Source organism: Coregonus lavaretus (genome assembly GCF_964263955.1).
Source record: "Coregonus lavaretus genome assembly, contig: HAP1_SCAFFOLD_1822, whole genome shotgun sequence".
NCBI lineage: Eukaryota > Metazoa > Chordata > Actinopteri > Salmoniformes > Salmonidae > Coregonus > Coregonus lavaretus.
The window spans coordinates 56,956-83,067 of record NW_028162262.1 but is presented as its reverse complement, the minus strand read 5'-3'; the positions used below and the strand labels follow the sequence as shown (position 1 = coordinate 83,067).

The 26,112-nt window shown below is 43.8% G+C and overlaps 1 protein-coding gene and 1 long non-coding RNA gene across 3 annotated transcripts in view; one reads left to right on the top strand and one right to left on the bottom strand.

The window, feature by feature from the left end:
• The window catches only part of LOC311119415, a 21,526-nt gene extending 2,781 nt beyond the window's left edge, over positions 1 to 18,745 (top strand). Inside the window, exons 2-3 of the long non-coding RNA XR_014611969.1 lie at positions 17,692 to 17,766; positions 17,942 to 18,745. This is a non-coding gene — a long non-coding RNA (uncharacterized lncRNA). The remainder of the gene's footprint in view (positions 1 to 17,691; positions 17,767 to 17,941) is intronic.
• Positions 18,746 to 26,112, bottom strand: LOC311119414 (BTB/POZ domain-containing protein 1-like). 2 transcript variants are annotated; one of them, XM_084194113.1, is made up of 8 exons: positions 25,562 to 26,112; positions 24,999 to 25,155; positions 24,183 to 24,288; positions 23,505 to 23,702; positions 22,542 to 22,734; positions 21,622 to 21,709; positions 21,075 to 21,221; positions 18,746 to 20,667 (listed from the first exon to the last, which is right to left on the bottom strand). In XM_084194113.1, exons 1-8 carry the CDS (start codon positions 25,978 to 25,980, stop codon positions 20,509 to 20,511), a joined length of 1,467 nt encoding a protein of 488 aa, XP_084050239.1. In that variant the 5' UTR covers positions 25,981 to 26,112; the 3' UTR covers positions 18,746 to 20,508. The 2 variants fall into 2 exon arrangements, with proteins under 2 accessions (XP_084050239.1, XP_084050240.1); XM_084194114.1 differs by having other exon boundaries at positions 22,542 to 22,671.

Below are 26,112 nucleotides of genomic sequence, written 5' to 3'. Positions count from 1 at the left end.
AATGCTATGATGTCAACAGGAGATTTTGGCATAAAATCCAGTTACGCACAAGGATCTCAAGATTTGCACCTCACTGACCCTTTGTGCTGGGAATGTGGCTGTGTATTCTCCTATGGTAAATCACCATGTCTGCGTAAAAAATGGCAACCTATTCCCCATTTAGTACACAAAGTAGTGCACTATATAGAGAATAGGGTGCCATTTAGGACACAACCCATCTTAGCTTTCAGCACTCACAGACCCTGAGTTGCCTAACATTGGGAGCATGAACTTTACTGGAAGAGGATTTGTTTTTTGTATTCACTATCAGCACATTGCTCTTTGAGGAGAAAATGTTCTCTGCTGTGTTTGACTGAGGTTGTCCTCCTTTTAGCCTTGTATTTTGTACTCTTGCCCTACTTCACTTGTACCCTGAGGATTGTGTGCGTGCATGTGTGTTTGTGTATTTGGTCCATTCAATACTGTCCTCACCAGTGGTGGTCAGTGCCGTTTAAGTACAGCATATTGGATGACTCTCATTCCTATTCCATTCACCCAGTTCAATGTAACCGCGATAGGTTTAGGGTACTACATGATCCTCAAATTTGCCCTATACCCATCATGAGGTTGCTACAACCTAGTCTATGAATAAAAGTTAGGTGGTAGGTGCACACAGGTCAAGAGACAAATTTGTGACATATGGACAGACAGTGACATTCAATACCGCCTTGCACACTCTTGCCTGCGTCTAGCTGATATAGGGTGTAATCATTAGTCCAACAGTTTCAAACAAGAGTTTCTATTGGACAAATGCAGGTACGTTTATCCCTGTTTTGTTCCGTTTGCTTCCGTTTGCTTCCGTTTAAGAAACGCTTTTCAACATAATCGGCGGAATGAATACACCCCTGGTCACGCATAGACACAGTTCACTTTCATAGCAGCCACCTTGTATTCCTTCTCGCATCTATGCACTCTCCTCCTCTCACCTCTTCCCTTTGCTTGTGGACTTCAATGCACAACACATCAGCTGTATGTGACCAGCCGAAAAAACCTTTCCAAGCCAAACCGCTGCCCACAGCCTACATCGTTATCACCATGTTAGCTAAAGTAACGTCATAGTCTTAGAATTAACGCGTTAGTAAACCTGCTACAATCATGCAGTAACGTTAGTGTACAGTCAGTAAGCAGTTACACCAGCGGGCCCCAGTGGCAATAAATTAGTAATACCAAAAGCTTACCTTGACTTGAAAGAGTTCCAGTGTTGTGTTGGAAAGTCATAGCCAGCTAGCTAACATAGCACCCCTCTGTTTGAGCAGGGTGTTTCAGTAGGCTAAACTAGCTAGCTGCATTTTCTAGCTAAGTAAGTGAAACTAAAAGTGAAAAACAATGACGAAATCTCTCTATTTTCTCTCTTGCTTCTCCTTCATTTTGGAATAAATTAATTTTTTCAAAACTGTTCAACTATTGTCTTTCTCTTTGAGTCAACTACTCACCACATTTTATACACTGCAGTGCTAGCTAGCTGTAGCTTATGCTTTCAGTACTAGATTAATTCTCTGATCCTTTGATTGGGTGGACAACATGTCAGTTCATGCTGCAAGAGCTCTGATAGGCTGGAGGACGTCCTCCGAAAGTTGTCATAATTACTGTGTAAGTCTTTGGAAGGGGGTGAGAACCATGAGAACCCATTAACTAATCTCATCGTCTTAAAGTAATTTCCTCTCATCATGGATTCCCCAAATTTTACAGCTTTCAGATTTCTTTTTACAGGACCATAACATTTAGCAGCCAATGCCAGTGTGACAGAATGACCAGCAGTTACCACATGTTTTGCATCCAGTATTGTTAACTTGCTAACACACAGAAAGGAGTCAAGCATATTGAGGAGAAACAGCTGGCTTGTGGTGAATGACCAAAGGGCTAAGAAGTCTTGACCTGACCAGATGAACTGTTGCTCATGTACTGGTGGAGGAACGCCTTGTGTCCCACTGTGGCTGTTTCCCCCTCACTGCTGCTGTTTCCCCCTCACTGCTGCTGTTTCCCCCTCACTGCTGCTGTTTCCCCCTCACTGATGCTGTTTCCCCCTCACTGATGCTGTTTCCCCCTCACTGCTGCTGTTTCCCCCTCATTGCTGCTGTTTCCCCCTCACTGCTGCTGTTTCCCCCTCACTGATGCTGTTTCCCCCTCACTGCTACTGTTTCCCCCTCACTGCTGCTGTTTCCCCCTCACTGATGCTGTTTCCCCCTCACTGCTACTGTTTCCCCCTCACTGCTACTGTTTCCCCCTCACTGCTGCTGTTTCCCCCTCACTGCTACTGTTTCCCCCTCACTGCTGCTGTTTCCCCCTCACTGCTACTGTTTTCCCCCTCACTGATGCTGTTTCCCCCTCACTGCTACTGTTTCCCCCTCACTGCTGCTGTTTCCCCCTCACTGCTGCTGTTTTCCCCTCATTGCTGCTGTTTCCCCCTCACTGATGCTGTTTCCCCCTCACTGATGCTGTTTCCAATCACTACTGCTGTTTCCCCCTCACTGCTGCTGTTTCCCCCTCACTGCTGCTGTTTCCCCATCACTGCTGCTGTTTCCCCCTCACTGCTGCTGTTTCCCCCTCACTGATGCTGTTTCCCATCACTGCTGCTATTTCCAATCACTACTGCTGTTTTCCCCTCACTGCTGCTGTTTCCCTGTCACTGCTCAAAACTACCCAGGCATCTAGTTGACCACACCAGTGGCTGTTTGGGAGCTATGTCAAGTTGTTAACAGAGTGCAGTATTGATATTAATTATAGGCTGTCTGTCTATCTCCCCCTATATTGAAACGTATCTGATGGTTTAACCCTTTGTACAACAACACTCTAAATATATTGTTTCTGTACAACAATACTCTAAATATGTTGTTTCTGTGTACAACGACACTCTGAATATATTGTTTCTGTAAAACAACAATCTAAATATATTGTTTCTGTACAAGAACACTCTAAATATATAATTTCTGTACATCAACACTTTAAATATATTGTTTCTGTACAACAATACTCAAAATATATTGTTTGGGGCATATTGATTGTTGCCTTTGATCATTTGATAGTATGACATTTGATCAACTTTTTTTTAATGCCGGTCCAGGGCCCAAGGGATAGTACTTGGTTGCCTAGGTGTTCTGATGACCTGACTAGCTGATAGAGAGATGGGTGTCCTGAGTTTTTTGAATGTGGAACCTATATGAAGGTGTGGGGCAGTCAGATCAGAGTTCAAATACATGCATATTAAATCTTATTTTCTGTGTATTTGAGTATTTTCAAATAATCAAATCAATGCAAATAGTCCGGGTGCCCATTTGATTAATTGTTCAGCAGTCTTATGGCTTGGGGGTAGAAGCTGTTAAGGAGCCTTTTGGACCTAGACTTGGCGCTCCGGTACCGCTTGCCGTGAGGTAGCAGAGAGAACAGTCTATGACTTGGGTGACTGGAGTCTTTGCCAATTTCTTGGGCCTTCCACTGAAACCGCCTAGTATAGAAGTCCTGGATGGCAGAAAGCTCGGCCCCAGTGATGTATTGGGCTGTACACACTACCATCTGTAGCTCCTTACGGTCAGATGCCGAGCAGTTGCCATATCAGGCAGTGATGCAATCGGTCAGAATGCTCTCGATGGTGCAGCTGTATATCCTTTTGAGGATCTGGGGACCCATGCCAAATATTTTCAATCTCCTGAGGGGGAGGTTGTTGTCCTGGCACCACACTGCCAGGTCTCTGACCTCCTCCCTATTGGCTGTCTCATCGTTGTTGGTGATCAGGCCTACCACTTTTGTGTCGTCGGCAAACTTAATGATGGTGTTGGAGTCGTGCCTGTCCATGCAGTCATGGGTGAACAGGGAGTACAGGAGGGGACTGAGCATGCACCCCGGAGGGGCCCCCGTGTTGAGGATCAGCGTGGCAGATGTGTTGTTACCTACCCTTACCACCTGGGGGCGGCCCATCAGGAAGTCCAGGATCCAGTTACAAAGGGAGGTGTTTAGTCCCAGGGTCCTTAGATTAGTGATGAGCTTTGTGGGCACTAAGGTGTTGAACGTGAGCTGTAGTCAATGAACAGCATTCTCACGTAGGTGTTCCTCTTGTCCAGGTGGGAAAGGGCAGTGTGGAGTGCGATTGAGATTGCGTAATCTGTGGATCTGTTGGGGCGGTATGCGAATTGGAGTGGGTTTAGGGTTTCCGGGATGATGGTATTGATGTGAGCCATGACCAACCTTTCAAAGCACTTCATGGCTACCGACGTGAGTGCTACAGCGTGGTAGTCATTTATGCAGGTTACCTTCGCTTTCTTGGGCACAGGGACTATGGTGGTCTGCTTTAAACATGTAGGTATTACAGACTCGGTCAGGGAGAGGTTGAACATTTCAATGAAGACACTTGCCAGTTGGTCCGTGCATGCTCTGAGTACACGTCCTGGTAATTCGTCTGGCCCCGCGGTCTTGTGAATGTTGACCTGTTTAAAGGTCTTACTCACATCGGCTACGGAGAGCGTGATCACAAAGTCGTCCGGAACAGCTCGAAGCGAGCATAAAAGGCATTTAGCCCATCTGGTAGGCTCGCATCACTGGGCAGCTTGTGGCTGGGTTTCCCTTTGTTGTCTGTAATAGTTTGCAAGCCCTGCCACATCCGATGAGCGTCAAAGCCATCGGATGGGGGCGGCAGGTAGCTTAGTGGTTAAGAGCGTTGTGCCAGTAACCAAAAGGTCGCTGGTTCTAATCCCCGAGCCGACTAGGTGAAAAATCTGTCGATGTGCCCTTGAGCAAGGCACTTAACCCTAATTGCTCCTGTAAGTCGCTCTGGATAAGAGCGTCTGCTAAATGACTAAAATGTAAATGTAAATGTAAAGTGTAGTAGGATTAAATCTTAGTCCTGTATTGACGCTTTGCCTGTTTCATGGTTCGTCTGAGGGCATAGCAGGGTTTCTTAGTGTCCCGCTCCTTGAAAGCGGCAACTCTAGCCTTTAGCTCAGCGCGGATGTTGCCTGTAATCCATGGCTTCTGGTTGGGATATGTACAGTTGAAGTCGGGAGTTTACATACACCTTAGCCAAATACATTTAAACTCAGTTCACAATTCCTGACATTTAATCCTAGTAAAAAGTCCCTGTCTTAGGTCAGTTAGGATCACCACTTTATTTTAAGAATGTGAAATGTCAGAATAATAGTAGAGAGCTTTTAGTTCTTTCATCAAATTCCCAGTGGGTCAGAAGTTTACATACACTCAATTAGTATTTGGTAGCATTGCCTTTAAATTGTTTAACTTGGGTAAAAAATGTTGGGTAGCCTTCCACAAGTTTCCCACAATAAGTAGGGTGAATTTTGGCCCATTCCTCCTGACAGAGCTGGTGTAACTGAGTCAGGTTTGTAGGCCTACTTGCTTGCACACGCTTTTTCAGTTCTGCCCACAATTTTCTATAGGATTGAGGTCAGGGCTTTGTGATGGCCACTCCAATACCTAGACTTTGTTGTCCTTAAGCCATTTTGCCACAACTTTGGAAGTATGCTTGGGGTCATTGTTCATTTGGAAGAACCATTTGCGACCAAACTTTAACTTCTGACTGATGTCTTGAGATGTTGCTTCAATATATCCACATAATTTTCCTTCCTCATGATGCCATCTATTTTGTGAAGTGCACCAGTCCCTCCTGCAGCAAAGCACCCCCACAGCATGATGCTGCCAACCCCGTGCTTCACGGTTGGGATGGTGTTCTTCGGCTTGCAAGCCCTGCCTTTTTCCTCCAAACATAAAGATGGTCATTATGGCCAAACAGTTCTATTTTTGTTTCATCAGACCAGTACGAACTTTTTCCCCATGTGCAGTTGTAAACCGTAGTCTGGCTTTTTATGGCGGTTTTGGAGCAGTGGCTTCTTCCTTGCTGAGCGACCTTTCAGGTTATGTCGATATAGGACTTGTTTTACTGTACATATAGATACTTTTGTACCTGTTTTCTCCAGCATCTTCACAAGGTCCTTTGCTGTTGTTCTGGGATTGTTTTGCACTTTTCGCACCAAAGTACGTTCATCTCAAGGAGACAGAACGTGTCTCCTTCCTGAGCGGTATGACGGCTGCGTGGGCCCATGGTGTTTATACTTGCGTACTATTGTTTGTACAGATGAACGTGGTACCTTCAGGCGTTTGGAAATTGCTCCCAAGGATGAACCAGACTTGTGGAGGTCTACAATTTTTTTCTGAGGTCTTGGCTGATTTCTTTAAATTTTCCCATGATGTCAAGCAAAGAGGCACTGAGTTTGAAGGTAGGCCTTGAAATACATCTACAGGTACACCTCCAATTGACTCAAATGATGTCAATTAGCCTATCAGAAGCTTCTAAAGCCATGACATCATTTTCTGGTATTTTCCAAGCTGTTTAAAGCCACAGTCAACTTAGTGTATGTAAACTTCTGACCCACTGGAATTGTGATACAGTGAATTATAAGTGAAATATTCTGTCTGTAAACAATTGTTGGAAAAATTACTTGTGTCATGCACAAAGTAGATGTCCTAACTGACTTGCCAAAACTATAGTTTGTTAACAAGAAATTTGTGGAGTGGTTGAAAAACGAGTTTTAATGACTCCAACCTAAGTTTATGTAAACTTCCGACTTCAACTGTACGTATTGTCACTGTGGGGATGAAGTCATCGATGCACTTATTGATGAAGCCGGTGACTGAGGGTGGTATACTCTTCAATGCAATTGGATGAATCATGGAACATATTACAGTTTGTGCTAGCAAAACAGTCCTGTAGCGTAGTATCCACGTCATCTGACCACTTCCATATTGAGCGAATGAACTACTTCTATTTGAAGTATTAGCAATTTTTTTCAAATAGTTTCCTATAAATACTATTTCAAACTATTTTCAAATACTTGTTTCCAGATAAGTACATGTGCACTTGTTACACCGTGACTGTTGGGCTCAGTTACCAGAGCGTAGAACTTTCAGCGTAACTGAAAAGAACACTCTGTGGCCAGACTTTGCATGCACTAAGCCCACTCACTGTAATTAGCTTTCCATGAAAACCGATGTTGAATTGCTATATTATTATTAAAGGCCTATTAGATGACACCTGAGAAGTTTATTCTCTGAGCGGAGTTAGGCCTACCTATATTTGCTATACATTATTATTGTAGAACAGTGTAGCCTGCAGGTGAATGTTGACACTTGTTTGTTTTGTGCATAATATCAAAGATTTGTTATTTCCTAAATAGGCTATGAGAATATCAAACAGGATCGTATTTATTTTCCTCTTGTCTCAAATATCATATCAGAAAAATATTATACAAATCATCACTGATCAAAAACTAGCCTACTGACTATCAACAAATTACACCAAGTAGGCCAATGTTTGACTAATACAGTTGTATTTTGAACTGCCAACATTGATTTGATTTCGGTTTAATTGCTTCACTAAATAAAAATAATGAGGTGAGCGATTTGCTCGCATTTTAATAGTTGTTTCTTTGATAAAAATCAGATTGATAAATACTACGACTTTAAAATAATGAGCATGGAAAAGTGACTATATCCATGCCTCTTGTTGGAGTTCGTTCTCTTGGTTCATACATGGCTTTCCACGTTCATTCTCCGTGTCACTGCATAATCCATCAGTTCTAAGAAACCATCAGTATCACTGTCACGGATTCTGCCGAGGCTGCTCCTCCTCCTTGCTCGGGCAGGCTTCGGCGTTCGCCGTCCCCGGAGTACTAGCTGCCACCGTTAGATGTTTCGATGTTTGATTGCTTTTGTCTGTCTATTGCACCTGTGTCCGTTTGTGTCTGATTATGTGTCCTATAAGTTGCCTGTCTTGTGTTGGTTAGTTTGTGTGTTGTTATTCGCCTGTCCGTTAGTGCTGCGTGTTTTCTCTGTTTGTTGTTTTGTAGTTTACGCACAGTTTGCGTAATCGCTCGCCTCTGTTTTATGTTGAGGCCGTTGATTGGATTTTGCCTTGTGTTGCACTAGTAAACTTTGTTGGACTAGCTTCGGTGTCCTGCGCCTGACTCCCACACCACATTAACCTCAGCCCATGACAATCACCACACCGGTCCGGGCGGACTAGATCTAGACCAATCAATACACAACTATTCTTGGGCCAAATCAAGGCTGGACCGTCCCCGAAAATATACGTCTATGATTGGTCAGGCTGGCATTGTTTGGGGGCGGAGCTCATTAGAATAGTACCCAGTGTTCAGTTTCCGTAACCATTACTGAAAATATTGTTGTAGTTCAAGTATTCTGTTGGTTCTTTTAACATGATCACTACCAAATTCTAAAGCTTTTGAAAATTATTATTATTATTATTATTATTATTATAAAAGGCTGTCAGAAGTGCAAGTGATGAATAGGATCAATAATAAATACTCCATACTTCAATCTCCATTTTGCTATTTTATTTGGAAAGAAATGATTTTGAACTTGACATACAGTAATGCTTTCTTTATTGACATGTAGATGGACATGAAATTATGTGGGGTTGAAATTTGGCCATAGAAACATTGACCAAAAAACGTTTCACCAGTTACTTCCAATGGTGATTAAGTTATTGGTGAAACCTTTTAGGTCGATGTTTCTACAGACTAGACTAATAAGTAAAACATCAAATGCATATACCATATTCCTCTTTAGACAGAAAATAAAGCTTTGTAAGCTTACTCTGTGTACCTCCCAAACGGGACCCTTTTCTCTATAGGGTTCTGGTCAATAGTTGGGCTAGTGCACTATATAGGGAATAGGGAGTCATTTCGTGATGGAAAGAAAGGACATGGGTTAAGCTCTGTCGGGAAAACCCTCAGCCCTCTTCTCCTCTCGAGCTCCAAACATGAAAGGCTACTTTCATCTTTCAGAGCACAAATTCATTATCTGACCCGGTTCGGCTTCTCTGACTGACTATCTCCTTAGCCATCCTCCTTACAAGCCTGTTTAGCCAGCGCTAACATCCAAGCATAGCATATGAATCATCACTCAGTGTGACTTTTATATCTTTTTCGAGCTACCCGTGCTCCTCAGCGCGTTGTTTTCTCTGCACTAGAGACAGGTTACTCATGACTTCAATTGCCCAGAACCTAGTTCTTGATGTGGCTGTGTCGCTGTGTGGAGGTGATAACTGCGCTACAGCGACGGCAGTATGACTCCGCGGTGACCCATTTCTCAGGACGATAAGCGTGTATGATTAGGAAACTTTCCGAGGTGCAGCATCATTCTGGGTGTGAGAGTCGCAAAACCCCCTCTACCGTCTGTCCCCTTCTGTCCTCCCTCCCTATATGGAGCGAGGACAGAAGGGGACAGACGGTTCCTTTTGATGGTGCTCATTGTCTTTCCAGGGACTAATAACAAAAGTGTAAACCAGTGTGATATCAGAGAAGATTGATTTCTGTTGCAAAAGTGCTTTGTCTAGACATGAAAAACATTATATAGTTCAGAATCTGACTGATCGCATCACTTCTTTCTGTGCTAGTATGATTAATAACTTAATTTGACCTCACACACACTCTTAAAACAGTAAAACACTCAAAACACTCTCTTTGGACTTGATGAAGGCTTGATAGCCTTGTGCAGGGCTTTCTCCTATAGAGCTAAATTTTTTATGGAATGGACTGCCGATCTATGTGAGAGATGCAGATTCTGTCTCAACCTTTAAAGGGATACTTCAGGATTTTGGCAATGAACCCTTTATGTATACTTAACAAAAATATAGATGCAACATTTAAAGTGTTGGTTACATGTTTCATGAGCTGAAATAAAAGACCCCAGACATTTTCCATATGCACAAAAAGCATATTTCTCTCAAATGTTGTGCACACATTTGTTTACATCCCTGTTAGTGAGCATTTCTCCTTTGCCAAGATACTCCATCCACCTGACATGTGTGGCATATCAAGCAGCTGATGAAGCTGCATGATCATTACACAGGTGCACCTTGTGCTGGGGACAATAAAAGGTCACTCTAAAATGCACAGTTTTGTCACACAACACAATGCCACATATGTCCCAAGTTTTGAGGGAGCATGCAATTGGCATGCTGACTGCAGGAATGTCCACCAGAGCTGTTGCCAGAGAATTGAATGTTAATTTCTCTACCATAAGCTGCCTCCAATGTCGTTTTAGAGAATTTGGCAGTACGTCCAACCCGTCTCACAATCGCAGACCACATGTAACCACGCCAGCCCAGGACCTCCACATCCGGCTTCTTCACCTGCGAGGTCGTCTGAGACCAGTCACCCGGACAGCTGATGAAACTATTGGTTTGTACAACCGAGGCATTTCTGCACAAACTGTCAGAAACCGTCTCAGGGAAGGTCATCTGCATGCTCGTCATCCTCACCAGGGTCTTGACCTGACTGCAGTTCGATGTCGTAACCGACTTCAGTGGGACAATGCTCACCTTCGATGGCCACTGGCACGCTGGAGAAGTGTGTTCTTCACGGATGAATCCCAGTTTAAACTGTACCAGGCAGATGGTAGACAGCGTGTATGGCGTCGTGTGTGCGAGCGGTTTGCTGATGTCAACGTTGTGAACAGAGTGCCCCATGGTGGGGATGGGGTTATGGTATGGGCAGGCATAAGCTACGGACAACGAACACAATTGGATTTTATCAATGGCAAATTGAATATACAGAGATACTGTGACGAGATCCTGAGGCCCATTGTGTGCCATTCATCCACCGCCATCACCTCATGTTTCAGCATGATAATGCACGGCCCCATGTCGCAAGGATCTGTACACAATTCCTGGAAGCTGAAAATGTTCTTCCATGGCCTGCATAATCACCAGACATGTCACCCATTGAGCATGTTTGGGATGCTCTGGATCGACGTGTAGGACAGCGTGTTCCAGTCCCTGCCAATATCCAACAACTTCACACAGCCATTGAAGAGAAGTGGGACAACATTTCACAGGCCACAATCAACAGCCTGATCAACTCTATGCGAAGGAGATGTGTCGCGCTGCATGAGGCAAATGATGGTCACACCAGATACTGACTGGTTTTCTGATCCACGCCCCTACCTTATGTTTAAGCTATCTGTGCCCAACAGATGCATATCTGTATTCCCAGTCATGTGAAATCCATAGATTAGGGCCTAATTTATTTATTTCAATTGACTGATTTCCTTATATGAACTCTTAGAAATTGTTTCATGTTGCGTTTATATTTTGGTTCAGTGGACTTCCCCAGAGTCAGATGAACTCATGGATACCATTTATGTCTCTGCATCCAGTATGAAGAACGATAGAGGTAGTTTCGTGAGCCAATGCTAACCAGCGTTAGCGCAATGACTGGAAGTCTATGGGAAACGCTAGTTAGCAATTGCGCTAACACTAGTTAGCAACTTTCTTCAACCTGCTCGCAGAGACATGAAAATGAATTCATCTGACTATGGGGATGTTAGATAAAGGGCTTCATTTCCAAAATCCTGAAGTATCCCTTTAAATATTTACTGAAGTAGGTCCTATGATTGAGTGTAGTCTGGCCCTGGGGTGTAAAGGTGAACGGCAAGACACTAGAGAGACAAACCACCCTTGCTGTCTCTGCCTGCTTGGCTCCCCTCTCTCTATTAAGGGGGCTGAATCACTGGCTTGCTCACGCTCTCCCATGCTGTCCTTAGGAGGGGTGCATCACCTCTAACCAGGCTTTTATCGCTATACTCGACCTGAGTGGGTTGAGTCACTGACGTGATCTTCCTTCCTGTCCTCGGGCTCGTGCGGTGGGGGAGATCTTTGTGGGCTATACTCGGCCTTGTCTCAGGGTAGTAAGTTAGTGGTCTGTTGATATCCCTTTGGTGGTGTGGGGGCTGTGCTTTGGCAACGTGGGTGGTTATATCCTGCCTGGTTGGCCCTGTCCGTTGGTAACTTTGGACGGGGCCACAGCATCTCCCGACCCACCCTGTCTCAGTCCCCAGTATCTATGCTGCAATAGTCTATGTGCTATTAAAAAATGTAAGTAAAAAATAAAAATAATTAAAGAGCAGCAATAAAATAACAGTAGCGAGGCTATATACAGGGGGTACCGGTACAGAGTCAATGTGTGGGGGAACAGGTTAGTCGAGGTAATTGAGGTAATATGTACATGTAGGTAGAGTTAAAGTGACTATGCATAGATAATAAACAGAGAGTAGCAGCAGCGTAAAAGAGGAGGGGGGGAGCAATGCAAATAGTTCGGGTAGCCATTTGATTAGCTGTTCAGGAGTCTTATGGCTTGGGGGTAGAAGCTGTTAAGAAGCCATTTTGACCTAGACTTGGCGCTCCGGTACCGCTTGCCGTGCGGTAGCAGAGAGAACAGTCTATGACTAGGGTGGCTGGAGTCTTTGACAATTTTTAGGGCATTCCTCTGACACCGCCTGGTATAGAGGTCCTGGATGGCAGGAAGCTTGGCCCCATTGATGTACTGGGCTGTACGCACTACCCTCTGTAGTGCCTTGCGGTTGGAGGCCGAGCAATTGCCATACCAGGCAATGATGCAGCCAGTCAGGATTTTCTCAATGGTACAGCTGTAGACATTTTTGAGGATTTGAGGACCCATGCCAAATCTTTTCAGTCTCCTGAGGGGGAATAGGCTTTGTCGTGCCCTCTTCACGACTGTCTTGGTGTGTTTGGACCATGATAGTTTGTTGGTGATGTGGACCGTGCTCGGTCCTCTTCTTTTTCCTGTAGTCCACAATCATCTCCTTTGTCTTGATCACGTTGAGGGAGAGGTTGTTGTCCTGGCACAACACGGCCACGTCTCTGACCTCCTCCCTACAGGCTGTCTCGTCGTTGTCCGTGATCAGGCCTACCACTGTTGTGTCGTCAGCAAACTTAATGATGGTGTTGGAGTCGTGCCTTGCCATGCAGTTATGGGTGAACAGGGAGTACAGGAGGGGACTGAGCATGCACCCCTGAGGGGCCCCCGTGTTGAGGATCAGCATGGCAGATGTGTTGTTACCTACCCTTACCACGTGGGGGCGGCCCGTCAGGAAGTCCAGGATCCAGTTGCAGAGGGAGGTGTTTAGTCCCAGGGTCCTTAGCTTAGTGATGAGCTTTGAGGGCATTATGATGTTGTACGCTGAGCTGTAGTCAATGAATAGCATTCTCACGTAGGTGTTCCTTTTGTCCAGGTGGGAAAGAGCAGTGTGGAGTGCAATAGAGATTGCATTTTCTGTGGATCTGTTGGGGCGGTATGCAAATTGGAGTGAGTCTAGGGTTTCTGGGATAATGGTGTTGATGTGAGCCATGACCAGCCTTTCAAAGCGCTTCATGTCTACAGACGTGAGTGCTACGGGTCGGTAGTCATTTAGGCAGGTTACCTTAGTGTTCTTGGGCACAAGGACTATGGTGGTCTGCTTGAAACATGTTGCTATTACAGACTCAGTCAGGGACAGGTTGAAAATGTCAGTGAAGACACTTGCCACCCAGCACAGCCAGAAAAGGACTGGCCACCCCACAGCCTGGTTCCTCTCTAGGTTTGTTCCAAGGTTCCAGCCTTTCTAGGGAGTTTTTTCTAGCCACCGTGCTTCTACATCTGCATTGCTTGCTCTCTGGGGTTTTAGGCTCGGTTTCTGTACAAGCACTTTGTGACAACTGCTGATCAATATAAATACATTTGATTAATTGATTGGTTCAGGTGCATCACTCAAGTCTCCCACAGACGCAAAGTAAGTCGCTTTGTCAGTTATGAGACTCTGCTATCACTCTCTGAGATTTACATTTACATTTTAGTCATTTAGCAGACACTCTTATCCAGAGTGACTTACAGGAGCAATTAGGGTTAAGTGCCTTGCTCAAGGGCACATCGACAGATTTTTCACCTAGTTGGCTCGGGGATTAGAACCAGCGACCTTTCGGTTACTGGCACAACGCTCTTACCCACTAAGCTACCTGCCGCCGAGATGTCCTCCTCTTCTTCGCAGTCTGACTTTCCATTCCAGCCTCCTCTTCTCTCGCTCATGTATGAATCAACTGTAGCTTCTAAATCCCCCTCAGTGAACCCTCAGAGGCAGATAAGCATTTGAAGGAAGAAAAAGACCAGGGACGTGGAGAGCTGTGCTGAATGCTACAGAGCTATAGCGTATATGCTGGAAACACACACTCACTCATGCATGCATGTACACGCTCACACACACACATACATACTGAGACTTACACACACACACATGCACGCACGCACGCACACACACACACACACACACACACACACACACAGGTGGAATTAGATTCCCCCAAGCCAGACTGAGATCTGAGTCTGTGGGTACAGCAGGTTATCACCTACCAGCAGCCCAGGGGTAGTTGGAGCTATCGCTCACTCTCCCAGAGAGGGGAATAACTCAAGAGAAGTCAAAGAAGGCAAACGTGGGGTTAGCATGATAACAATAACTTAAGGCGGTTACGTTTTGAAGAATGAAACTTTGGAGAAAGTAACGTTATGTGAAGTTATCTGGAGGGATGGATTCCAAAGTTGCTAAACAAGATAGTAGTGGTAGAATATGGTAATTTAACAGATGATGTTATTCAAAGTGATTTACAGTTGACACTGGTATTCAGTACAGGTGGCACATACAGTATTTGTCTGGCAGTGGCCTGTGGGGCATTGCTAGGAGATAGGGATGGATTATTTAATAACAGGGTTATTAAATCTAGTCCTCAGGGTCTGAAGTACTGCTGTTTTTCTGACTGATTCGTGTCACTGATTGGCCAGAGAGTTTTGTCACCTGGGCCATGTTCAGAAGGAAGACGTTGTTGAATGTTGTAGATAGAAATGTCATAAATAAGAGCCAAAATGATTCATTATTCTACATGTCATAGTCAGGCATGTTAGTTCTACAGTATATATTTATATGTGAATGTTGTGCCCCTGATATCCCAGGTCTCTGACGCAATGGGAAGGGTGAACACCAGCAATGCTGCCGACTTCGGCATCTACATTTGTGTACCCCTGGCTAATGTGATAGCCTACCATACGTTTAGGCTCACCTCTATTCCCCAGGCCTCCTACCGGCAAGTTGCAAAGATCCCATCCTCTTTTGTTCTGTCCAGTGCCACAGTCCCAAAGGAGGCGCGAAGACACTGTGCCTTCTGAAGCAGTTCACAGAAAAACCGCAGTGCAGAAAAACCCATTACTTTTGGAAAATAAGACACCGCTGGTCCACATGGATATTTCTATAAACTGACTTTGCTTACAGGCCAGTAAAGACCCAGGTGGATATTGCTTTTCATGTTTGGTGGCATCTTGCAGTAAGGCTATTAGATCACAGGGAGACAGTGTATTCTGACTGAGATACACATGGAATCCAAAGCCAAGGGCCGTTTTCACCAAACGGCTATTGAAATATTTAAAGACTTGATGTCTCTCGCTGTGAGTGAGGCTCAATCATGTTTCTCTCTCCAGGCCAACAAGCCTGTAATTCTGTGCCACTCACAGACAGGACAAGTTAAATCCCTGACCTGTTGGAGGGTGTAAGGTCGAAAGCTCCTCTCTGTGCATGGACACATGCCTGGCTGGCATTCTCCACAGAGCAGAAATTGCTTGAAAAATCCCCCCTGACTCTCAGCCCCGGAAAAATAAGTAAAGGCTATTCTGAAAGTCAAGAAGATCCATGCCAGGTAAATAATAATGTGAGAAATGGGCGAGGAGAATGCCAGCCAGGCGGTCCCCATGTGTCCATGCACAGAGAGGAGCTTTCGATTTATTCTGTATCTGGATATGGATCAGTTATGGATAGCCAACATTCTCTACTAATATTCTCATTTGGATTTCTGCGCATTTGATGAAAAAAGTATACAAAGGCTAATTACCTCATGCATAATCATCTTTCAAACCATATGTGGTTTTTATTGTCTTCTGAATATAACAAGTGCAAACAAAAGGTCAGAAATAGGCATACATAACTTCCTACATTTGGTTATTGCTTTTAATAGTCTTTGGAGACTTATCACAAACCCCTCATGCGCACACATCTGTTTCAAAATAGCTATTCAGGAAATCACTGTTCAACCAAAGTGCGAACTTATTCAGAGATAGCACACTGAATATTCATTAGGAAGGACAAAAGTTGTTGGCTTTTGGTGGTTTCATAATTTGAATCAGATAAGAAGTAGTTTGTCTATGGACATTTGTCTTCAATAGGTATACTGCTACTGACCTCTCTGTTACTGTCCATGTAGTGGGACAATTCGTTTGTAAAATATGGATATTTATATTTACTATTCAACAATAGCTGCCTGGAATAAGTCTACTATAACTATTACTTATCTGCCTTATTCAAGAGCTACAGCGGGGAGAACAAGTATTTGATACACTGCCGATTTTGCAGGTTTTCCTACTTACAAAGCATGTAGAGGTCTGTAATTTTTATCATAGGTACACTTCAACTGTGAGAGACGGAATCTAAAACAAAAATCCAGAAAATCACATTGTATGATTTTTAAGTAATTCATTTGCATTTTGTTGCATGACATAAGTATTTGATCACCTACCAACAAGTAAGAATTCCGGCTCTCACAGACCTGTTAGTTTTTCTTTAAGAAGCCCTCCTGTTCTCCACTCATTACCTGTATTAACTGCACCTGTTTGAACTCGTTACCTGTATAAAAGACACCTGTCCACACACTCAATCAAACAGACTCCAACCTCTCCACAATGGCCAAGACCAGAGAGCTGTGTAAGGACATCAGGGATAAAATTGTAGACCTGCACAAGGCTGGGATGGGCTACAGGACAATAGGCAAGCAGCTTGGTGAGAAGGCAACAATTGTTGGCGCAATTATTAGAAAATGGAAGAAGTTCAAGATGACGGTCAATCACCCTCGGTCTGGGGCTCCATGAAGATCTCACCTCGTGGGGCATTAATGATCATGAGGAAGGTGAGGGATCAGCCCAGAACTACATGACAGTCTAAACTCCACTCGCCGTGTTTGGAGGAAGAAGAAGGATGAGTACAACTCCAAGAACACCATCCCAACCGTGAAGCATGGAGGTGGAAACATACTTTTTTGGGGATGCTTTTCTGCAAAGGGGACAGGACGACTGCACCGTATTGAGGGGAGGATGGATGGGGCCATGTATCGCGAGATCTTGGCCAACAACCTCCTTCCCTCAGTAAGAGCATTGAAGATGGGTCGTGGCTGGGTCTTCCAGCATGACAACGACCCGAAACACACAGCCAGGGCAACTAAGGAGTGGCTCCGTAAGAAGCATCTCAAGGTCCTGGAGTGGCCTAGCCAGTCTCCAGACCTGAACCCAATAGAAAATATTTGGAGGGAGCTGAAAGTCCGTATTGCCCAGCGACAGCCCCGAAACCTGAAGGATCTGGAGAAGGTCTGTATGGAGGAGTGGGCCAAAATCCCTGCTGCAGTGTGTGCAAACCTGGTCAAGACCTACAGGAAACGTATGATCTCTGTAATTGCAAACAAAGGTTTCTGTACCAAATATTAAGTTCTGCTTTTCTGATGTATCAAATACTTATGTCATGCAATAAAATGCAAATGAATTACTTAAAAATCATACAATGTGATTTTCTGGATTTTTGTTTTAGATTCCGTCTCTCGCAGTTGAAGTGTACCTATGATAAAAAATTACAGACCTCTACATGCTTTGTAAGTAGGAAAACCTGCAAAATCGGCAATGTATCAAATACTTGTTCTCCCCACTGTATGATGTGTTTAGATGTTTGTAAGAGACAGTGAGGGAGGGCTAGTAAGATGTTTTTTCTCTGCAGATTCAGAGAATTCAGCATGGTGGAATGGGGAAAAAAATCACCAGCCCAGGGAAAACCTCTCAAACCCAGCCCCAGGTATGATTCTCGGAAATACTACCAATGTTTACACCGTTTGGAAAAATCTTTTTCACACAAAATATATCTATTTCAAAAATTGTATTTCCTGAGCTTGACAATTAAACACCTATTTATTCACAGTAAAGTATGGCTGAAGTAACAGGGATGTAATTACTTTATTTTTCTCTCACAGGCCAATGTCCTTTGCGGAGTGGCCTTCCGCAGATAACAAAAAAAACTGCTGCTGCATCTTCGACAGTCTAGCAAGCAACCCAAGCAATTCAGCATATGAAACAAAAAAAACAAGCATATCCCTTTCTCTGTCCTCCATTACCTACAAGGCAGGTCAACTTGTCTAGCATGTTATCTGATGTATATTACCTTTGATATTGTATAAAATCAAACAAGTGGACATTTGAAAAACCATATTACCATAGCATGGACAAGAGGCCAGAGGACTCGGTGGTTGATTTTAGATCTGTACCTTATGCAGATACAAAGCTATTTAAAAGTATGCCTATAAGCACAACACTTGATTCAGCTAATCAGCTATTAATCAAAGCCTTTGGTTGGTTGAATCAAGTGTTAATGCTGGGATGGAACAATAGCCTACTGCATAGCCAGTGGGTCCAGGGTCCTTAGGACCAGGCTTGAAGTTGGAGCTCCATTGATTTAACTTGGAGCTCCCCCGATAGGAACTAGTGTAGTATTACAACTTCTTGTTACCTTGCCGTTTCCCCCATCTTTCTGTATATTCCTACATTATGGCCTTGTTTAAGAGCATCAAATCTGTAATGTATTATTGACCAGTTTCCCAGATTATGGCTGTGTTTGTGAGCATCAAATCTGTGATGTATTGTTGAACAGTTTCCCAGATTATGGGTGTGTTTGAGAGCATCAAATCTGTTATGTATTGTTGAACAGCTTCACTGATCACAGACTGTAGCTTTAATGACACACTATACCGAATCATTTCAGAAAGTATCAAACAAATCAATCATTGGTGTCAACATACTTTATTGCCAAAAGCTAAAAATATACATTTCTGCTCGTTTCAACAAATAACAGTCACTATATTCTCCTGTCTTACTCTTATATGACATGCCAAGGAAACAAGGTAACAAATTAAAGCATGTCACGTACATAGGCAAACTTTCACATATGCACAAATACTCAGACGTCACTAGTTAAGATTTTATTTGCACATGAAAAATTCCACCTGCAAATAAAAATGATAAAGGTAGTGCACGATAACAGTGGAACTTTTACCACGCCAGCATTCAAACTACGAAATTACGTTGATCGATCAGTGAAGGGCACTCTCTGCGATTTTACACTACATGGGGTGTATTCATAAGTGCACACCATAGTTAAACGTTTTGCAATGAAAACTAGTTTGTTATCGGACAAGTTCAGGTAGTCCTTTCCCGTTTCGGTCCGTTCTCTTCTGTTTGGTGTCTATTGAATACACTCCAGACGACACCACTGTAGTCGGTGATTCCCTGATGAAGGTACAGACCACAGATAGCCAGTAGAACACAGGAGGTTGGTGGCACCTTAATCGGGGAGGACGGGCTCGTGGTAATGGCTGGACTGGAATCAGTGGAATGGTATCAAATACATGGTTTCCGTTCTAGCCATTATTATGAGCCGTCCTCCCCTCAGCAGCCTCCACTGAAGTAGAACATAGAACATTTACAACTGATGTGTCATTGTCTACCTTCACCCAGATTCCAGCCAGTCCAGTCCTATTATGCATCTCTACATGTCTCAGTATCAATCCATTTTGAGTTCCAGTTCTATTACGTCAAATATGTCTCGCACAATGGAGGCTGGTGGGAGGAGCTATAGGACAGGCTCATTGTAATGGCTGGAATGGAATAAATGAAGGTATCAAACATATGGAAACCACATATGACTCCGTACCATTTATTCCATTCCAGCCATTACAATGAGCCCGTTCTATAGCTCCTCCCACCAGCCTCCACTGGCCTCGCACACCCCAGTTCACAAACCAGCAGAGTAGGCCTACACTCCACTCCTTTTGGTTTCCAAAAGTCTTTGTATCCGTTCCTGAACAGCAGAAGGCACAATCCCTCTAGCCTGGGTGCTGGTCTGTTTCTGCCCTCTTGCCTACTCCTTATGGAATCGTCTTGGACAACAATGGCAATGGACTCAGCAAGAGCACAGAAAGATCTGGGACCAGGCTACAATCCTTCCTGAAGTCTGCCATTCCATTCCACTCTCAGGCCTACCCGACCGCACAGGTCATGCTCATTAGAGCACACCCTTGCAAAACATTTCACAACGGAAAATGTAAATAAGTGCTTCTTATTTGACAAGCTCAGGTAGTACCTCCCTGTCACACTCCGTTTTCCTCCATTCTATGCCTACTGAACATGGCCCCCCTGGTTTAGGTGTGGTAGATGGTGTCTACCTGATCCAGGGCATTGTTCAGCAGGGCACAACGTTGTGGAACGTTTAGATAGAAATACATCTAGAACAAACATGCCGCAATGAGAATAAGGCATCACGTCATTTCTATTCGTGACATTTCTAGCTGCAACGTTCCAAGTTTGCCTACTGAACACAACCCAGTCGTGTTTACTAGGGAGTCGTGTTTAATAGTGCAAGCAACGAAAATATTTTTTTTGTAAAGAGTTGCAACGGAAACCAAAATGAACGAGTCCGGGTAGGACCGCCCCAGTTTCTAAACGTTTTGGCCCAACTGAACAGGACCCAGGTGTGGTGAGGCGTTGTCTAGGTGTAGTAGATGATCTCCGGGATCTGTCCGTCCTCCACCGACGTGCCGTTGTTGTTCCCAGGAGAACTGAAAAAGAAAAAGGTGGTCTTGGTCCCCGTGGCGGACTCCTGGCTCACTTTCTTGAACCCTTTAGTGCCATAGTGAGAGTCCGGGCCCTACAGAAGGCACGTGGATTGTTATGATGGAGAAACTCACCGCTTTTGCTCTGTACTGAAAGTGCTACACCTTGAAAGCTTGACAAAGATTTTGGGGATTGTATTAACAGTGGAATATGTGTTTATAGTTTTGTTTTGTGTGAACAATCCCTTTAAGATGAGATGACAATTAAATGTTCATTACAAATTCTCAACTGTGGTCACACAGGGTTTATAATCTAGTAGAATACCAACCAAAACTAGTTTGCAATAACAACATTTGATTCAATGTCTATAATAAACATGCTGCTGTTAGCAGCAGAGGCAAAGTTCAAATTCATAAAAAGAAAACACAATAACCTATTTGTTTGTAAACATGCATTTGAGTACTCAGTATCACAGCTTCTGTCGTTGTGGGGTGAGCGTACCTTTAAGGTTGCACAAGCGGTGTAGCTAACGTTGGGTAAAATCTCCACAGGCTCCTTGAACATGACTCTGAATGTGTTGGCTGTTCCGTCACAGCTAAAGCCTGTGTCGTTTGTTGCTAGTGTTAGGCTTTTGTCACTCTCAATAATCTGCAGAAAACGACAGAAACAATTAGTCAATTACTGTTTGCACTATAGCTTAAAAATATATATATATCGATTATTTTTTAAAGGTTTTCTGAACAAATTCACTATAATGACCTGGATCGTGTTCAAACCGGGTAAAAAACGTTTTGAAACGGAAAGGTACTACCTGAACTTGTCCAATAACCCAGGTTTTTGGTTTTTCATTGCAAAACATTTTGTTACTATGTGCCCTACTCAAGGCGACCCTGGTAACCAGATCTCTTAGTGCTTCATACGCAGTAAGGAACATTGGAGAAGTTGTTGTGAGGCTGAAGCACTAACAGGACACATTTCATCTGGCTACCAGGCTGATAGCACAGGAGATATAACATCATTCATTACCACATCCTTATTAAATGCGTACCTGTATATTAACCTGATAGTCCGTAGGTCCGTGGATCGACCCATACAGTCCAAACCCCACTACTGATATTCTTCTATTTACATTAAATCTGCAGGAGATGGAAATGACAAGATAATTTTAGAAACCTCAAACGAACTAACACTGCCTTTATTAAAACACATGCAATAGAGTCTCCACCAATGGGGGTGTGGTGAAGAGGTATGAGGCTGGAGAAAGACCATCACTCAAATTCAATTGGTTGACTCCTTTAACAGCATACCTTGCAATAGAATAACAACCATCTCAAAACTTTTTGGGGGTGTTGATTTGCATTCAAATGTTCCACCACTGTAAAACAGTGAGGCAGCAGTTTTTTTATGGCTCTGCCAGAAGCAAACCCCCTCCTCAAATATGTTGAACTCATTAATTATTATTAATTTTTTTACATTAATTGTCATTTAGCATACGCTCTTCTACAGAGCGACTTACAGGAGCAATTAAGGTTAAGTGCTTTCCTCAAGGGCACATCGACAGAGCCTTGTCGGCTCTGGGTTTTGAATCAGCAACCTTTCCATTACTGGCCCAACACTAACCACTAGGCCACCTGCCGCTCATAAGTGTTCCTCTACACCGAGGTCTGTAGAAAAAGGCTTATATGTTATTAAATGATAAACCAGAGTTGTACTGCAGCTGCTTTTGACACACCATCATCTGTGTTGGTTTGTAGCATAGAATTAGTTTATCTTTTCATACCAAGTCCGGTTTTTCCATCTGAATAATTTGCACGTAAAAAATAAGAGGCAGGTTTTTTGCATGCTAACTTTTCCAGATGAGAAAATAAAAAACATTTCTGTGCAAGGGCTTTTAGTCATTCTAATTATATAGTTTGTGGGGCCAGTAGGACATTGTCACAGTTTAGAGAAGCAAGTACACCGTCTCACCTGATCCTGTCACTGGTGCCACTGTATCCCCAGCGACTTTCAACCTGCTGGAACCTACTAACGCTGCCCTCCTTTCCGCGGAGGCAGCAGCGGGGCCTGTCAATGTAGTCTACCCGCGGCTTGGGGTTTACTGTAAAGTGTAAAAACAGATTTACCACCTCCCGATCCAACAATATTCCAGACTGGGCAGGCCCTGTTGCACAAGAAAACATATCAAACTGGTTTCAGACTGGGCAGGCCCTGTTGCACAAGAAAACATATCAAACTGGTTTCAGACTGGGCAGGCCCTGTTGCACAAGAAAACATATCAAACTGGTTTCAGACTGGGCAGGCCCTGTTGCACAAGAAAAAATATCAAACTGGTTTCAGACTGGGCAGGCCCTGTTGCACAAGAATGAATATCAAACTGGTTTCAGACTGGGCAGGCCCTGTTGCACAAGAAAAAATATCAAACTGGTTTCAGACTGGGCAGGCCCTGTTGCACAAGAATGAATATCAAACTGGTTTCAGACTGGGCAGGCCCTGTTGCACAAGAAAAAATATCAAACTGGTTTCAGACTGGGCAGGCCCTGTTGCACAAGAATGAATATCAAACTGGTTTCAGACTGGGCAGGCCCTGTTGCACAATAATGAATATCAAACTGCTTTCTAGGGCTGGATTCTTTGGACAGCAGAAACACACAACACATTTATAAAATGATTATACACCGTTCTATGTTCTATAGGAATTCTAGGTTACAAGTATTTTTAAGTATTTACATTCTACAAGAATGAGCTTGATGAAAAGCAGTGCTTACTCATATTAAAAAGTAATAACATGTAGGCTATGTGAAATCTGACAAAGCAGAGTCCTTACTTATTTCAAATTTTAAACTACTAATGTAGATACAGTGTGTGTGTTTGTGTCTTTCTGTTTACGTGCATCTGTCTCTGTGTTTATGTCCCAGACAGAGAGATGCCCACCTGCGGCAAACTCCTCCACAGTCATGAGTGGGAAGCGGATGAGGGTTAGGGCCTTGCCCAGAACCTTCTGTTTGTTCTCAGAGGTGAGGGGAAGCTGTTGCCTGTAACACTCGGCGTCCGCCCAGCGCACCACCGCACCAAACAGACGGTTCTCGCGAATCCCCAGGGTGTCTCTCTCCAGCACCGCACACAGCGTATCTAAAAACACAGGTTCAGCGTTAGGCCTAGTCTACACAGTATGACAAAAAGGGAAGGAGTTAGGGTCAAAGGTTAAACTTGATTGTCTCCAGAATGCACCCAGAAACAAGTAGTCAATTTCTTCTACTACCTCTATGATGGGATCCTAATAAAACACCAAATACCATGAGTGTATTGGCGGTTCATAAATTAACTGTGCTGAGTGTGTATAGGTCTGAACAGGTATAAAGCCACGCTTGTTGATGTAGCTAATACCACCTGCAGTTATGGAATGTTTGCTCAGGAGTTTAATTCATTTGCTGACCCCTCCTGATGACCTGGAAGGAATTCTGTTCTTCTTCCTTAACTCATAGCAAGTCCCACCCAGTTGACTACTTCAGAAGCACGCATGAAGGCTAACCCCCACCGTTTACCCAAATCATCCACTGTATATCATTGGGATATGTTCCTGTGTGAATAATAACCCATACTCATGTATACCTAGGTCAATGTCAGTGAATCCTTCTGCGTTTATGGCATCACCGGTGCTTTTGTCTATCGTTTCCAAACAGAGGCTGGCAAGCTGAGGCTCATCGAATAGTCTGGCCTGCAGAAAGAATGTACACGGTACAAGATGACACATCAGCATGAGACACATGGGGAAGTTGTCTGTTCAAGTAGCACCCTGGGAATGTCCAATTGATTTGATAAAAGCATAACTTGATATACAACATTCTAGGATCAAACTTGCTCGCTCAACAGGACAAAAATAGGAAACGAGATCTCTTGAATATATATTTTATTTTGATGTTTTGGAAGCACATTGGCCTATGAAAATACTTAGGACAGTGGACATGAACAGAGTGAAGTGTGTTTAGGCTGGTTTATTCTGTAGTACAACCCAAGTCATCTAGGCCAGTGTATTATCTTCGGTCATGGCTTAGTTTTGGGGGTTTTGTACACCCTGTTCTGAATTGTTACTCAAGAGGAATTGGCAGAGACACCATCCTGGCTATTCTTTCTATGTGATGAACTACAGTAGTTTATTCTATTTAGTGCAGAGCTCACATATTATTTAGTACCCACATGAGGATTTTATTTACACTGGCCAGTGTATCCTACATTATATGCTGAGTGAAAAGCATATGGCAGGTTAGGTTATTTGATATCAGCCTACATCATCAATCTTATATTCTTTGAGTGAGAAGCATAGCCTCTAGGCTAGTTATGATTATCCATCATTATACTTCCTGAGTGAATAGTAGTATTATGTAGAATAGTTTATGCAATAGGAGTTATATTACCAGTCTTATATACCTGAGTGAGTAGCATGAACGCGTTGTCTGCCCTGAGGTGTTTGGTAAGGAACTCCACACACTGGGTCTCCAGAGCAGGGACGGCATATTTCTTCGCTGTATACAGAGTGGTCATCACTGTCTCTGGTCCTATGTGGACCTCGTCAGAGTACAGGAACCTGCAGGGACACACACACACAAAGTAAGTGGTCAAAGAAGGTGGGAGGGACTGGCTTCCAGAACACCAAATGTCTGTCTTCTAAAACAAATGCTTGACATTGCATATAGAAGAGCAAAAAATGTTTTTACCTGTTGGTAATTATCATGTGAAGTATTTTTATTACTAGCCTGTTTTGTAAAAAATGGTTAAGGAATCTGGACAATAGATTTAGAATGAGGAAGCGGTAGCCATAGCTCAGCCAGGAGCCTTGTTTATATCAGTTTCATCAACTCACATACAGAAAATGCAATGTCAGAACTCATAACATAAGAGCAACAAATATAGCTAGTTAGGTAACAACAACAACACTTCTCTATAAATATATTATATCGCAGTGCACTGCATGATCGGTCAATAGACGTTACCTTAGCAAGGCTAGGAAGGCTGCAGGTTCCACATCAGGTAACTCTATCTCGGCCGAGGTGGTGGCCATTCCCCCGTTGAACATTGCGTCAAATACTGCACTACCAGCAGCTAGGACGAATTTATGCGCTGGTATCCTCTGCGCCTGTCTACCTTTACCGACAATAAACCTAACGTCGCTGAGCAGTTCGTTATTGAAGAGAAACGCGAAGCGCTCTTTTACCGAGCTCTTTGTGGCCTGCCAGTTGTACATAGGCTCCCGGTGAAGGCCCCCCGACGGGGGGGAGATTGGTGCTGCGACCACGGGGACTGGCATATTCGAGGCCGCTCCAGCATTTCTTCCCGCTCCAGAATGCGCGAAATTGGATGCTCTTCCTTCAAGATTGGACGGTGGGCCGCTGCCACCACCCCCAGTCGCCATTTGTACCGTTGTCCTTATCGTCTTTTACGATTGATAATGGTGGAAAATATAAATTACACATATTTGCGTTTTATTGCGATTTTTTCACAGACGAATGGGCCAGCGTTTGTTACTGCTTTCCAGGAATGACGC